Raw genomic sequence first — 17063 nt, 5'->3', positions numbered from 1 at the left:
ACTGTTATATTTTTAGTGAAAGTGAAATGCAAAAATTACCACTAATATCACAGATCACACCTCAGTGGCGGCAATATCTGTCAAAGTAATGGCAATTGATTTTTTTATTTATTATTTTTTATTTTTTGCTTATTGTACAGACCTAACCTGAACAACAAAAAGTGGGCTTGTGCAGTTACTCGCACAAGCACAGACATCTGTTTTAGAGACAATGGCGAAGCAAATTAAGTTAAGATTCAATTTCTGTGGAGTACCAGACGAAACACAAACTGAAAAGAATTTCGTTCGCTTACTGCAATAACACTTTTAAACATTTTCATATGGCACATTTTCTTCTGTAAGCTGACATATAACATGTATAGTTTTGTCTAAAAATGGCAACTATGTTTAAAGTTTTTGCAACCAAAACCTGATGCCTGGTCACCAGCTTAGAAACTGTAACTCTAAGTTAGTATTAAGTCTTGCCTTGTCCTGGCTGATTCTAAAAACTCATCTTTTACAGACAAATTGGTAGTTTTATAATTGAGACTTGCTTTACATAGAATGAATGTTTTTCAGTGAAATTGTTTTGTTTTGTTTTGTTTTGTTTTTGTTTTTAATAAAGAACCTTGGCACTTCAACCTAGGATGTGTGATTAAGCCCAATCATGGAAAACACAATTTTTATGTGACTTCCTGGAAACATCCTGTTTAAGTTTGCCACATTTCATTTTTGGTATTTTCACACGATAAATAATAGCCTTAGAGTCTTAGCCAGCAGGGTTACTCACATTATGTAGGCTACACGCAGGGTGAGTGCTTGAAATGTAAAACCTGTGCCCATTTGTATTCTGTCACTTGGATGGCAAGTGTTACTGTGTAGTGAATAGCCAAAGGCTGCATTTTATTATGTCCATAGATAAACCCTGTTGAATCATTAAGACAATAGATTTCTGTAATGTGATTGTTGATTATGCAGCCTTCAGAGCCCGGTACATCGTTCTGAAGGACCTTTGACTCAACATGTGTACTTTACCTCTACCTCTGCGTGAGAGAGTGGGTGGCAGAAAGAAACACGTGTTGTGCACTGAGACAACTGGGGAAAACAAAAGAGTTTAGGACACAGCATCGCCTATCCTGTCACTAGAAACTAGTTAGTTATCATAACAAAACAAAACAATGTTGTGCAGAGTGACAGTAAATGTTCCACTGAGAGCAAATACAGTGTTATATTTGTCAGGCAGTGTAGATTTAACCCTCAACATCTGTTTTCTTTTTGTCTGAACATTGTGAGAGAGTGCTGCTCTGCTTTGAGTTTTCTTTGCATCAGCTGGTCAGAGCTCACTGTTTCAGGAGCTCAGTGATGAGACTAATAGTGTGGCGTGATTTCCCATCAACCTCTGTGGTCTGTTGTTTATCAGGGTTCAGTTTGACCTGTTTGCTGTATTCCTTCCACAAATATTTGCTGTCAGTTCTTGCTCCTTCCAGTCGTGCCCATATTTACCGTTTCACCGTACCGTAACAGGCGTTGTGTCAGATGTTCCTGGTTGAAGCATGTGGTGCTGAGATACAAGATGCCAACATACTGTCGAGGGTTGAGTCATTGCTGTCCAAGATGCCTGTAGCTCTGAGGAATTGAAAAGATCCTCTGTTTCCTTTCTTGTTTTGACCTTCTGTTTTTAAAAGGGACTACAAGTGCTCTTGGCCAGGGCTGAAATTGGTTTAACAGCAAACTGTTCATATTGACAGTTGTATTTAACAGAAAAAAACAGCATGAATAAGAATACAGCTGTTGCATTTACAGGAGTATGTGAGACCTTTAGCAGGACCGGTGGTTTTTAATTAGACATGAGTGATGGAGTGAAGTGTCAAAACATTTTAAATTATTCAGCTGGGCCCGCACCTCATTGGCTGTTGATCTGTGAGTTTGTTGAGGCTTGTATCGGTTTAGTTGCCCTCCCCTCCCTCAGCCCCTCCATCTTCTTCCATCATTTGCTTCGCTTTCACTCTGCAGAGGAAGCAAAGAAGAGAATAAGAAAGGAGCTTTGTGAAAAGGACAGTGATTGTTTGTTTATGAGGATGCTAGCCTTGCGGTGACATGCCTTTTTTCCCCCCTCCCTCTCATGAGGCCGTTAAGTGAAATAGATACTCGCGGCACTATGTAATCAAATGTAACCCAGATCCAGCATTTTGGAGTGGAAGAGGAGTTTTTCCACTTGATTCATATGGCTTCAGTTCCTCACCCCTGGACAAAAACACTGCAGTTCACTTCCAGTGGGGAGACTGGGGATGTGAATATGTCCTGAAGGAAGGGACAGTGTTTGGTTGACATGGAGACAAGGTGAAAAGAGACATGTCTCACTTGGTAAAGAGTTTTTACAGCAATTGTGCAAGAGATAAAAAACAGATGACGTTTGAAACTTTATCACTTAATCAAAAATATTATGATTGAAGGTCTTTTAAAATGGCTTTTATTTTTTTGTTCTTATATATCTTGTGAATTGCAATACTGAACAGATTATTATTAAAGAAAATATACTTAAATTTACTTCAGATGTTAGAATTTGGCAGCTTAATTCATGTTTTTTTTTTCGTTTGGTACTGATTGGTGGCAAAGTTATTGAGCAAGTGAACAGTTTGTATAACCAGGAGCTTATTTAGTTTATTTTTTCCTCTCTCTAATTTGTCTTTTTCCATTTGCCCCCTCTTCCTTTAGCGATGGAGTCCACAGTTGTGAGTACATCCACTCTGGCCCCTGATGAGTTCGATAGGAACGTGCCGCGGATCTGCGGTGTGTGTGGTGACAAAGCCACCGGCTTCCACTTCAACGCCATGACCTGTGAGGGCTGCAAGGGGTTTTTCAGGTACACAAATTTATATATAATGTCACAGTTCCACTGTAAAGCAGACAGAAATTGACATATTCAATGTATACACACACACACACACACACACACACACAAAATAGGCCCTGTTTAGCAGCACAGTCGCTCATATCACCCTGATGAAAAACAAAACGATGTATATTGACGGGAAAGTTATTGACACATGTACACATTAGCATACAAACACAGGTTTGAACTTGCATATATAATGGCCACCCACACATGTACACACACACGCACACACACACACATTAAATGTAATTACCACCCACGGTTACATAAGAACACACACAAAACCACTGACCACATCCGAGTTCGCACTAATGCCCAGCAGCAAGTAGAGAATACAAATGAGCTCGGTTCTGGAGTTAATGCCTCAGCTGCTGCCTGCTCATTAGCACATTTTAAACAGATATTCCGCTAAATTGCCGTTATATAAGCATTATGTTGCCCCAGTGTTTGATTTTAGATAGCATGCAGGCATTTTGGAATTAAAAGAGGTATGAAATGTAACACAACATCACCATGTTGGTTCTGTTACTGCCTCCGCTGCCGTCTTAAATATGTAACAGAAGTGCCTCTTCATTCTTTTTTCATACTAGAGCTGCAATGATTAATCAATTAGTTGTCAGTTTAGGTAATTTAGGTAACTGCCAACTAATGTCATTACAGACTAATCAGTCTGAGTATTTATTATTTAGAAAAAAGAAAAAAAAATCTCTGATTCAATTTTCTTCAATGTAAATATTTTCTGCCTTCTTTACTATTCAACGACAGTAAACTGAATCTCTTTGGGTTGTGGACAAAACATCGTCATTTTGGGAACATATAGATCAAACAACTGTTTGATTAACCAAGAAAGAAAATAATCATTAGTTGCAGCCCTAGTTCATTCAGTTTCTAACAGTGAGGCGAAATAACGGCAGAACGTTACCGCCTTAAACAGGCTATATGAAAGGGGCTATTGATACACACATGAGTTTTCAATTAAACTAAAGACAAAACTAGAGCAAGTCATGATTGTGTGAGCTTTTGTGTGCGTGTGCGTGTGTGTTTGTGTGTGTGTGTGTGTGTGTCTGTGTGTGTGTGTGTGTGTGTTTTACATATCCACCATGTACGTCTGTTCCTCACAACAGTGTTGGTGTTTAAAGGGAGAAAATGAAAAAGACGGATGTTTAATAACCTCCTTCCTCGTTTCTCAGCTGGCCCATGTTTGAACTCTCACCAGGCGTGCTTATCTGTGTGTTTTTGCCCACATCTGTGTATAAATGATCATACATAGTGTCCCTCGCTGACTAAATCACTACGCTTTGCGTCACTGTTTGGCAAGAGTCATCCTTTACCCCTGGATTCCTTGGCACTTATCCATATTTATGCTCCAGTCCCAGGCTTGAAGCACAAAAATATTTATCCACTTAGACCATGATTATTGTTTGTGCAGAGCACTGTCAAAGGTGCTATGGTGCTATATTTGTTATATTCACATTCTTTGCATTGAGCTCTCAACATACTTACAATCTCACCAAGCTCTGTGTGTTTAGACACATACAGAGCCTTTTTCGTCATAACTTCAGGGAAGGAATTTTTTTAACTATACTTTTGTGTGTTTAGAAACTGAGACATGTGTACGTATTTTAACAGACAGAATGTATACAATTTATTCAGGCGCAGTATGAAGCGCAAGGCCGCCTTCACGTGTCCCTTTAACGGCAGTTGCACCATCACCAAGGACAACAGGCGCCACTGCCAGGCATGCAGGCTCAAACGCTGTGTGGACATTGGCATGATGAAAGAGTGTAAGTATAACAGGTGACCCGTATGTCTTCAGGATAGTACTCTTAACATAACACTGTTTGATTTACTGCATTTACTTACATATGGAGTCTTTTGGGTTAAATGCATTGTACTTACGTAAATGATTTTAACCCTTTGAAACCTGAGCAATTTGGTTTGATTTATTGCCAAAAAAATGGGAAGAAGGCAATGAGCATGTTCACAGAAAATTATCTGAAAATAAGCACAAAAAATGAATAAAAAACAAGAAAAAGACTCATAAAAGTGCTGAAAATGAAAAAAACAAGTTGCTCATTTACTTTCTTGTCCATGTTTTCGATATAAATCAAACTAATTTGCTCATTTTTCAAAGGGTTAAGAAGCTGTAAAAGGGGTCTGAAAGCAGCACAAGAAAACTGATGTGGATCCATCAAGTTTTTGTGGTTGCCCAACACTGCTAAATGTAGATCAAAACTACATTATGGACTCATCCAAAACCACCCTCCCACTTAGACAAATGAGACATTCACATGTATATAAATGATGTTCAATTTGCTTATATTGTTTCTTTTTTGGATAGATGGTAAAATTTTAACTGCTGTTTGCAGTTTTGGGGGCCTACTGTCCCTCTTGTATTTATTATGTAATATTTGGACTAAGGTCAAGTATCTCTGGGTCTTTGCCCCCATTAGCATGTTGACATGGTCTTTTTGAACTAGTGGAGCCTCCCCACATTGTATAGAATAAGTATCTGAAGTTTAAACACACGCTGTTATGTACAATCTAGCAAGGCCTCTTCTTTTCCACACAGTCCTGTTTATTTTCATGGTCTGTAAATAGCAGGTACATTTTTTTCTTGTTTTCTCCTGATATATCCGGATATTGTCCCTGGGCCTCTTTAAAGTGAAGGCCTCTCACTTCCAGCTGAAGGTTCTTTCCCCTCAGAGTTTCTGGGAATACCACAAGAGCTGTGGCACCAGCACTGCGATTTACTGTACACGGAGAGGAGCCAGTGGCGTTGCTGTTGCAAAAACAGCAGCATGTTGTTGAGACCCAGCTCTCTCTCTCTCTCTCTCTCTCTCTCTCTCTCTCTCTCTCTCTCTCTCTCTCTCTCTCTCTCTCTCTCTCTCTCCCTCTCCCTCTCTCCCTCTCTCTCTCTCTCTCTCTCTCTCTCTCTCTCTCTCTCTCTCTCTCTCTCTCTGTGTCTGTGAGCTAATTCAGTGGTTAGAACAACAAGGAGCGAACAGAACAAAGACAATGCATTCACTTGTTCATTGCAGCAGGGGTCTCCATATGGACCGTCCCCTCCCATTCTCTTCCTCCAGAGAATAACACCCCCCCCCCCCCCCCACCCAACACCAAATTGACATAGCTGTCATCACAATGTAAAACACAAGTACCCCACCTGTTTTCTGTTTACGTAAAAACTGTATGCTTCATGCATGCTTTTGTGTGTGTGTGCATTTGTGTGTAATACTAACTCCTCCTCTTCCTCTTCGTCTCTTTGTACATGCACCCTCAGTCATTCTGACAGACGAGGAAGTGCAGAGGAAGAAGGACCTGATTCAACGAAGGAAGGATGAGGAAGCGCAGCGTGAAGCGGAGAAGGAGGCGCGGCGGCCTCGGCTTAGTGAGGAGCAGAGTCAGGTCATTGCCACGCTGGTGGAGGCGCACCACAAAACATATGACGACTCCTACTCTGACTTCTGCCGCTTCAGGGTTTGTGTCTTAATACAGTTATCTTCTCCATCATATCAACATTTGGCAGACAGATTTATTTTGAATTCACAAACCTCATGGGACATCAAACAGAATAAAATCACTGCTGATATTGTTTTGATACAGTTCCTGCTCTGTTAGACCAGTATTAGCAACTATGCTGCTTTAGATGGGCAGATTGTCACTTTCACAGGGATCTTTTTATTACCTGCATTAACCAGCATACGCAGTATTTCAGTGTTGTTGATTCCTCACATCAGACTTTTTTCTGCTTCAGCTTTATTCCACTGACGGTCAAAAACAGTCAAGCTTTGTTTTGTTTAAACACAAATTTTACACCTAGTGGCCCAATTCTCCTCTGAAACTGTGGTGAGTCACCTCCCTCAGACACCTCTGTCTATCAAACCTGTAGTGCTCTTGTCTATTTTCCATCCCACCAAATACACAAATGACCATGCTCACTTTGAATAATTCCATCCCATCTTTATTTCAGCAAATATTCAACAGAAATGCATAATCTGCATTGATGAGTCACAAACAGGACTCTGAACACAAATTGGTCGACTGTTAATAAAGATTGTGAAATGCACAGATTTTTTTTACTGCAGAATTATAAAATATTCCAATGTAACATGAAGTGACTTTTCAGTTTGGTTTTATTTTTGGTGACTTATTTGAAAATCCTCAGGTGTCCTTATATGTGCTTTTTATCCCTGCCTAGCCTCCTGTGCGTGAGGGCCCAGTAACGCGTAGCGCCAGTAGAGCTGCCTCTCTCCACTCTCTGTCTGATGCCTCCTCTGACTCCTTCAGTCACTCTCCAGGTAGGTATGAGACACACACCATGGACTTCTTGGAAATGTAAAAGTAAAAAACGTGTGTCTAAGGTTACAATGAAACTAGTTTGTCCTACACATTTACCCTATTGTAGGGCTCATGTAGACACAAATTTAATTTTGAAACAAAGAACATTAAAGGTGCGCCACCTAACGAGAATTAAGAGTGGTTTATTAAAGAAAAATGACATAACTTTCAATAGAAAGTGTAACGTGTGTGGTAGGACAAGACAAGCATTTTGCTTCTTCCTACTCCTTTTCGGACTTGAAATGTTAGTTAATGTTACTCATTGAAAATCTGTGATATACTTTGTACACTATTCATTTTGTTTGTTTTTTCACATGCATAGTTTTTTTTTATATAAATATTTTAAATAAAGTATGTTTTAATTCAATCTCACGCAGCATGTGCTAGGAGAATATTGTCAGTAGAGTTAATTCTTGCCTTAAAGGGATAGTTTGGATTTGTATGCCTCTGCTCTTTGTGATAGCTGTGATTCAAGTCTTCCGTCAGTCTGTCTGTCCCATTCTTGTTTACTGCAATATCTCAAGAACGCCTGCAGGGAAATTCTTCAAGTTTGGCACAAACGTCCACTTGGACTCAATGATGGACTGATTAGATTTTGGTGGTTATAGGTCAAAGGTCACTATGACTTTGTACATCTTATTCTCGTGATGTCTATATCTTTAGAACATCTTGAGGGAATTTATTCCAATTTTTCACAAATGTCCGTCTGGACTCAGGGATGGTTGAAGGTCAACTTCATTTTGACATCATTATATTCTGCAAAAAATAATTTTCCAGCCACTACTCAACTTAATGACTTGGGAACAAAAGGGGAGACATTTAATCAGATATTGAATTGGTGACGCTCGTTGAAACGGCGCTGATTGTAAAGTTTTTGTGTACTACTTTGTTGAAGATGTGTGTGGAGCATCCATGTTTCAGAAATCATAGCTTCTTTGCGGCAATATCCATATTTGAAGAATTGTCAACTGTCTTGGCTAAACTGTAACTTGGCTGGTTCACAGAGGCATACAGCCGTGAGGTGATATTAACGTTTTTTCCTTTGGTGTTATTAAAGGGATAGCTCTTGTTTTGTTTTTTAACTTTGGTGTTTTAAAAGAGTCAGTTCAGATTCACCACAGTCATGCAATATCACAAACAAACTAAACACCTTGGTAGACCAGCAAGTCGCAGGAGGGAGAGATGGATATAATGGCCTCAGCTGCCAGTCCGAAAGGGCTGTCTGACCGCAAGATAAAGCAGTTAAAATATTCTCAATTTTGCGTACACTTAAACTAATATTGATTTTTTTTAGGTAGGACTTTTTAAGGTGGCTAAATATATTTTGCTGTTGCCCTTGTATAAAGCAGTACATTGTTTAGCTTCTGTGGTGGTATTCCTGCATGCTTCCCCAAACTGGGGGGGGCGTGTTAACCACCACCTACTGTATGTAATACTCTGACTTAGGATGACAACCTCATACAACCCCACTTCAAAAAATCTGAACTATCTCTTTAAGACAGGATTTTTTTCCAGTTCAGCTGTTTTCTTGTTGGTGTATCTGTTACGCTGCTTTCTGAGAATCCAGTTGAAATTCTGTGAATAGCCTGTTCCCCCCAGACACCTGACTCCTACTAGTAAACATCAGTTCATTAATGCATCCGTCACTAATGGAGCGAACACAGCCAGGGACATGGTCACGTGGCTTACCGCCAACACTCAGTGGAGACAAATGACTCAAAACAACCCCAGCTAGCTCTGCGTGCTTCACATGTTGTCGTAGCTGTCACCCAAGCTTTCATCTCACTTCTACTGACCTGACACTCGTGTATTTTCAGTTGATTCTTTCCATCAACAAGCCCTCTCTGTTCCATGATTTCTTTCTGTTCTCTCAGCACTGACGTGTCTATTCACGGAGGAATAGTGTGACATTGTAATGCTTTGTGTATGAACACTTTTTTTCTCCCTTCTTTAATACTGTCTCCTTTCTTCTCCTCGTTTCTCTTTTCGCCTCCTCTATGCTCTGCTGTCTTCATCTTGCTCACTGCAGAGTCAGTAGACACCAAAATGAACTTCAACAACCTACTGATGATGTACCACGAGCAAGGCAGCAGCCCTGACTCCAGTGAGGAGGAGGGCTCCAGCTTCTCCATGCTGCCCCACCTGGCTGACCTGGTCTCCTATAGCATCCAGAAGGTCATTGGTTTGCCAAGATGATCCCTGGGTTCAGGTTTGTGTATCTTTATGTCTCTGTGTGTTTTTGTGGGGGAGCATGTTTCTATCTGCCAGAGTTTTGACTGTCACCCTGCATCAGTTGTTAACAACTGATGTTGGCCAGAAAACAACATCCCTTATCTAGAGAATTTGACTCCTAGGCTGGCAAAAAAGACTGAATGTTTACATGGACACAGATAACCCTTTTATAAGGCTTGTCTTGGTTATGATCATATTCAGGATATCATATTCCCCATATACATGAAAAATAGTAGTAACCCAGTTACCGATTACCACGTTCTATTTTGGCAGGCGCTTGTGATGTTTACACAAACAAAGCAACCTACTGTACATTTACTACCACTTGACAACTTAGTTGTTAAATCTCCCTCTCTCGCTCTCTTTCTCAACCACCCACACACACACATACACACACACACACACACACACACACACACACACACACACACACACACTATGTACTGAGTTAATATTATTCCTTAAAGCAACTACATAACTCTTACAACATGAATTCTCCACACCAGTCTGTGGTGGAAGAAGTACTGAGATTTTTTACTTAAGTAAAAGTAGCAATACCAGAAATACTCTAAAGCCCTGCGTTCAAATATTTACTTGAGTAAAAGTACAAAATAACTAGAATAAAAATATAGTTAAAGCACTGAAAGTAGAAGCGCTCTTTATCCAGAATGTGGCCAATTTTAGAATAATTTATATGGTATCATTGGATTATATGTGTTGATGCATTATTTTTATATATATATATATATATATATATATATATATATATATATATATATATATATATATATATATATATATATATATACATATTTCCATCACTTTGATGTTGCAGCTAGTAAAGGTGGATCTCATTTTAGTTACTTTATATACTGCTGGGTATCTCCAGCTATGTAATTAAAACATAATTTATTAGTTGATTATACTTAGTATTGATTATCAGAATAACAAGTAACTAAAACTATCGAATAAATGGAGTGGAGGAGAAGTACATGATTTAACTCCAAGATGGAGTGGAAGTACATAGTGGCAAAAAATGGAAATACTCAAGTTAGTGCAATTATCTCAAAATTTTATTGAAGTAAACATTCTTAGTTACATTCTGCCGCTGTCATCAGTGCCAGCCTCTCACTGTTGCTACCACAGTTTTGGGCAGGGGTGCAGAGGATAAAGATTTGCCGCCTCTTTCATTGCTGAAAGACAAAACTGTGTTTTTTTTTACCTCCAGAAGGGAGACACTGTCACTGCAACAATTGTTAGAGTTTCTGTTAGTCTAGGTAGCGTATTTGGCCTCCTCAGAAGCAGTATAAGGTCCTATGCTGTACTCTGAGACGGTATGTGGGGTTTGTTAATTCACTTAGATACAATACTCTGGGTTCTTCATGTCCATGTTAACACATTCATTGTCTTACCAAATTCAAAATGACCAATATGTGCTGGCAAAAAAAATCATCTTAGTTTGCATAAACAATTACTTTATAAGTATGCCATGCTGCTAGTTCAGTTTCAGGCTTCACTGTTTTGGATTCCACTGTGAAATAGAGATGTTTACATGTCTCTGAATGACTCTTTACCTAAATGCCCATCAAAGACTTTGTACACCCAGTTGTTTTTCTGCCCGATTAGTTGATATTGTGCCACAGTGATGGCCGTGGTCTAAAGGCCACAGATTACTGATACTGTATATGACAAATAGCTGACACGTTGTGGAAAATGTTGTTGTTCCTTCACTGGATGAGGTATATATTTGCCACAGTCATGTTGCCAGTGTGAAGTTCAGCCCTTTAAGTATGTTAGTAGGTGAATGTCTAACCTTTTAGAGTAGGACAGTCCTCTTGTACCCGACAGTGACCTATCTCTGCACGCACACCATCAGATTGTCTATCTGATGATCTCACAACATTTTTTAAAAGCATGTGATTGACATATCACAGGAGAAAATGACCTCTGTTTAAAAGATGAATGGCCCAACCTCGAAAACAGGGGTAAATGGGGAGAGATATACATGTGGAAAACACAAGCCAGCATGCTATTTGTGACTGTAAAGGCAAAATCACAATGACTGGCCCAGGGCTATTCATTGTTTCTTCCTCACATGGCAACTGCTGCCTTTCAGCGTGTTTGTCTCTCAGTGTGTTGACAGGGACAAAACGCTCAGTGTCTCAGGGGTCACCCCAAAGTCGAGGCTAGAACGAGTCAGGGCCTGTATTTCCTGAAAGCTGCCGCTCCCGCTGGCAGCGAGTGATGGACGTGGTCGGATTACCTCTGGAATGTTTTGTCCACTTATGATCTGCTCCCTAAAGCCCTGAAAAACACCCCAGACCTCCCCTGAAGATCTGCAGGGATCAGCTCATGTCTCCTGCTAGTTCAGTAGTTTCATCTAATAAACATTTAAAGAAACTTCATAACGTTACTACATGCAGGATTTGACGGTGATGACGCCTAAAACAGCATCAGTTTGATTTTTATCAAGTTAGTTTTTTATACACATGGACCCATTGCAGGTGGAGCGAGCAAACCGAAAGAAATATTTGGGATGTTTTTGTCTTCCTGCACAGCATTTATCTGATAAACCTTGAAGACTTTGGCTGACCTTTAACCTGTAGTCAGTAAACCACTGATAAGTAAATCCTTTGAAATGAAATATATACAGCTGAACTAAAATATTTCAGACATAAATTTGAACCTACTTGGTGTACTTGTTTACCAGTTACTTTATAATACTCCTGTAAAATTAAACCAGCATTAAATGATCAAGGTCGTATGGGCCCTATTAGTTTAATAATTTACTTTTCATGGTTCACAAACGTAGTAAGTGACATCTTTCCCTGCAGGGAGCTGACTGCAGAGGACCAGATTGCTCTGCTCAAGTCCAGCGCCATTGAGGTGATCATGCTGCGCTCAAATCAGAGCTTCAACCTAGAAGACATGTCCTGGAGCTGTGGCGGGCCTGACTTTAAATACCAGATCAGCGATGTCACCAAAGGTTAGTGTAAACCCGGCCACGTGTACAGTCTGACTGCTGTGAAGATGAGCTAGTGTTTAGCACTGTGCTCATGCATGCTCATCAACTCATTTAGCTCAGCTGATAGCTGAAGAAAACACATACTTCTGTTCAGACCTTAAAGGAAGCAGCCCAGAGTTAAGGAAGTGACCGGATCATTAGTGTGGGAGTACAGAAAGATCACTGGCAGTCGCCTGTGCACACACCCATAGGAAAAAGACGCTAATACAAGTTTTCTGCTAAACCAGTCTTACATATCTGCAGAGGCCCCTGTGGGCGAGGATTTCGTTTGCCTTTCAAACAAGACTCCTCTCTAAGGGATCAACCAAAGAATGCCATTCCTGACCTGCTCACCACACAAAACAACCACTGTCTGCAACAGGAGAAGCTGCTGTGTTGTGCTCTTGTTAAAGTATCACTGAAAAGTTGAGATGAAAATGACTTTAATGTAGATGTGATGTTGATTTTTTTTCATGTAATAATCAATAGTTTAGTTGAATTTAGTTGATAAGGACATCACAGCATTAGAACTGTACATTCATGCGCAAAAACCAGATGTGCTGCATTCAGCTTTTGTAGCGGAGTTGCTAATTTGCAACACCTGTCTACAGAAGGCCTCTTTTAAAAATTAAAATATAAACGAGAAAAGTAAGTGCATCCGCAAGTACACACACACACACACACACACACACACAGCAAATCCATACACACGAAATACATCCACAAACACCACAAATACATCCGCCAAAATACAATACTTATACAAATCAATACACAGAAATATATCCTCACAAAATACAAAACACTGGTTTGTCTACTGTGGTATTAAGTATGAGAACAATGTTGAATCTCTTTTAGCCCTGATTTAATGCCACTATTAAAACATTAAAGTAGTATTGCATTTTGAAATTACTAGTATACAAGTTTTTTTTGTTTTGTTTGTTTTTTTTTAAGTTTATCTCTCTTCCACATTTGGATTTCAAATTAATTCTGCCCCTTGTTTCACAGGGGTTGTTAATTAGTAAGATTTCTATGCATCATGGTCGTTATAGTTGCTGCTGAACATCATTAAGAATTTCCAGTACCCAATTTACTATCCAATCAAAGTGACAGTTTTCAATATTTTTAAAAGACATTCTTAAACTCAACTTTGAAAGAACCAAGGCCATTGCTTAATGATTAATCTCCCTTTTGTGCAAGGGAAACAAAGAAATGGCTAAACTGTTTTTAAGTCCATCAGCCTTTCATCACAATGAACACAAATTCAAACACACAAATTTATGAAACAACCTTTAATATAACCTTTCACATAAAGAACAGTTTTTCAGGAAAATTAATTAAAAACTTCTTTAGCATCTTTACTAACTGCTAACATAACTAGCTCTCCTCCTGCCGATGTCATTAGTTCATAATGTGGCATTATCTCTAGGAAACAATAGGGTGCATCCCCTGACTTGTTGATAGTGAGTTTACTACTTCTTTTCATCCCAGCAGCATCCCAGTTTGTCCCAATCACATTTTCTTTTGTCTCTGAGAAGACGGGACAGCATTAGTCTGCTTTTTAGCCCGTGCAAAATTGATGTGACACAACAGAAAAACATTGGCCACTGCCGTCAGTGCATGTCATCTTATATACCGATAGGCTGTGGCAGTCAACAAGGTGATTATCAGCCAATTCAGATGTTAGTCCGAAACATTTTTATATCCCTAATCCGAAAAAAAAGCGTTTGGTGTTAACATTATCCATCCTGAGTCAGTGCTCAGAAAGCATTAAGGTTCAATTTGCAGCCGCTGCCATAAAATGAGGAAATGAAGGTACACATGTGAAGGTCAATGAATCCTTTTGATCAGTATTTGTATGGCTTCTCATTCATGCTTCTACATTAAAGTAATGACATGTGTACACTGATCCAAATTAAAAACTTGCTAATTAAAAGAAATTCTCAGCTGGTAGTTCTCAGCGTAAACAAACGTCAGACGCACAGCATGAAGGAGAAAAAAAAATCCCCACCAGAGATGATTCCAACCGGCAAAATGAAATATTAACGAGTAAGCGGGATGGCAACATTCCCTGGAGGGCCTTTTCTTATGATACAGCGTGGAGCAGATTCTGTGTGCTGTACAGACAGTAATGATGTGCTGCGTCCTCTGTAGCGGGCCACACTCTGGAGCTGCTGGAGCCACTGGTGAAGTTCCAGGTGGGCTTGAAGAAGCTCAACCTGCGGGAGGAGGAACACGTGCTGCTGATGGCCATCTGCCTGCTTTCTCCAGGTACCGTAGCCGACTTTGTGGAGGAGGGAACATATAAAGGGGTCATGATGAATTGTTTATGAGTGATCTTGTTTGCCTCTTTCATTTCAGTACAGAACAAATTATTTTAAGTTTTTGTTTTGGCACAAGATCAATATTTATTGAGATATATTTTTGAGATTATTTGAAACATTGTTTCCATCTGTCAAGTCAACATAATTTACATTGAGGTGCAAGTCTGAGCTACATGAAGGCTTTCGTGTATCCCGAGAGCATTAGCCTCTATTTGAACGCGTGTGTATGGTATGCATTTGCTGAAGTGCATATATTATACATGTATAGTTATGCAAGCAAGCGTGCGTAACAGAGTGGATATTTGCATTCCTGTGTGTATACGAGGTGCCTCATTATTCATTAGATGTGCTCTCCCTGATCTAAAATTAGAAAGCCACAGGACCAGAACAGTAGAAATAAACACAACAGTCATGCACCTTTTGTGTTAATTTGCAATCTGACTGTTTTGGGGGAACCAAAATAAACACAAATATCCTCAGTTTTCCAATAACAATTTCAACAGATAATTTTGTTTGCTTTTTTTACAGGCATTGCAGATCCTAAAAAATCTTAAAAACGGCATTGAATTAATTAATCTGAAAAAAGGCCTTAATTGTAATTAGAGTGATTTCAATTACTTTTTCAAAAAATCTTAAAAGATGCTCAGGTTCGACTCCAACATGCGGCCCTTTTCTGCATGTCATCACACCCACTCCCCCACCCACCCCCCCCACCCCCCTCCACGCTTAATCTGTCCTATTACCAATAAAGGTAAAAGCCCAAAAAATCTTTAAAAAATGTTCAGGCATAGGAATCGTTTTCTTCTCACATTGCATTGTTAAATTTCAAAGTAATTGGTAAAATCTATTTATACCATGTAATAAATTCCTTTTCTTAAACTCGTCATGATGGAAATCCAAGCAGTGGACTCTAATGAGAAACACAAAACAGCCTGAAAAAAATGGCCAAAAATAACAGATATTTTCCCACTTCTGCTTTAAAACCAAAAAGATACTTTTATAATATAATATATTCATTGTCTTCCATTTCTTCCACTCTAAAGGGGTTCTCTTTTTTCAACATTTGACAGACAGAAAAAAGTAAACATCTGGGCAAGATAAAAGTTGTCTTTCAGTTTTTGTCATTAGAAAACTGGTCTTTAACTTAATTTCAGTTGGCATTAAAAAAGTCTAAGGTCTTCAATCTACCTCGACTTTATCTGCAGAGACCCTGTATTTAGCTTGTGGAACAGCAATACATTTCTTAAGCCTCTCCTCTCCCCTCCTGCAGACCGCCCAGGTGTGCAGGATCATGCACGGATCGAAGCCCTCCAGGACCGCCTGTCAGAGACCCTGCAGGCCTACATCCAGCTCCACCACCCAGGAGGTCGGCTGCTCTACGCCAAGATGATCCAGAAGCTGGCTGACCTGCGCAGCCTCAACGAGGAACACTCCAAACAGTACCGCTCGCTGTCCTTCCAGCCGGAGCACAGCATGCAGCTCACCCCGCTGGTGTTGGAGGTGTTTGGCAGCGAAGTCTCCTAGAACCCAGATGGGCAGAGAGGAAGCAGGAGACAAGAACCCTGCGAGGGTAAAAAGTGGAGGGAGGGAGCTGAGGATGCGCTGGATAAACTAAATGGAGGTGTGGAATAGGAAGCAAGTGGGAGAGAGAAAGTGTGTGTGTGTGTGTATGCGTGTGTGTGTGTGTGTGTGTGTGTGTGTGTGTGTGTGTGTGTGTGGGTGGGTGAGTGTGTGCGTGTTGGGTGTGTGCTTTCATGTGTGTCTTGTCTAAAGAAGTCCATCTTGGCATAACGGCCAAGGTTGTATGGAGAGCAAGCAGATGTTAAGCGTAAACAAGAAAGCTTCATTTAATACGAATTAAGCTACACACACAACTTCTGCCTATATACAGTGTTTTTGTCTGTATTTAAATCAACCAACCGCTGCTTCAAATGCCTGGACATTTTGTGTGCATACATGCACACACCGACACAACAAACACACTCAGTTATTCATTTAGCCATTCAGTTGAGCTACCTCTTTGTTTTACTGGGGTTGTTTTACATCACCTGCGTGAAACAGTAACTTTTACACAGAACAATTTAGATACAGTACGGAAGACATTTCAGTTTCTCGGTGCAAACGCAGTGCCTGCACATTACTTTGAGTTATTCATGTTTCAGAACTTGTATTTTTGTTGTTCATCTGCTTCTCTCCAAGGCAGCGTAATGTATATGACTGTGCATACAATTCAAACACATGCCTTTCGCCTTTCACCAAAGGTATGGTCAACTACTTTCTCAAAAAG

The 17063-nt window shown here is 39.9% G+C and overlaps 1 protein-coding gene across 1 annotated transcript in view; it reads left to right on the top strand.

Moving 5' to 3' along the window:
- Nucleotides 1-16416, top strand: part of LOC121949622 (vitamin D3 receptor B-like) — a 29547-nt gene extending 13131 nt beyond the window's left edge. Inside the window, 9 exon segments of the mRNA XM_042495361.1 lie at nt 2695-2842; nt 4529-4659; nt 6159-6355; nt 7077-7176; nt 9246-9395; nt 9398-9425; nt 12283-12434; nt 14607-14723; nt 16047-16416. Coding sequence (XP_042351295.1) covers nt 2697-2842; nt 4529-4659; nt 6159-6355; nt 7077-7176; nt 9246-9395; nt 9398-9425; nt 12283-12434; nt 14607-14723; nt 16047-16300 — 1275 coding nt within the window. The 5' untranslated portion in view covers nt 2695-2696 and the 3' untranslated portion in view covers nt 16301-16416.
- Nucleotides 16417-17063: the final 647 nt, after the last annotated feature.

This window comes from Plectropomus leopardus, chromosome 2 (genome assembly GCF_008729295.1).
Source record: "Plectropomus leopardus isolate mb chromosome 2, YSFRI_Pleo_2.0, whole genome shotgun sequence".
NCBI lineage: Eukaryota > Metazoa > Chordata > Actinopteri > Perciformes > Serranidae > Plectropomus > Plectropomus leopardus.
Note: the sequence above shows the minus strand (reverse complement) of the source record. Positions and strands in the feature narration are given on the sequence as shown.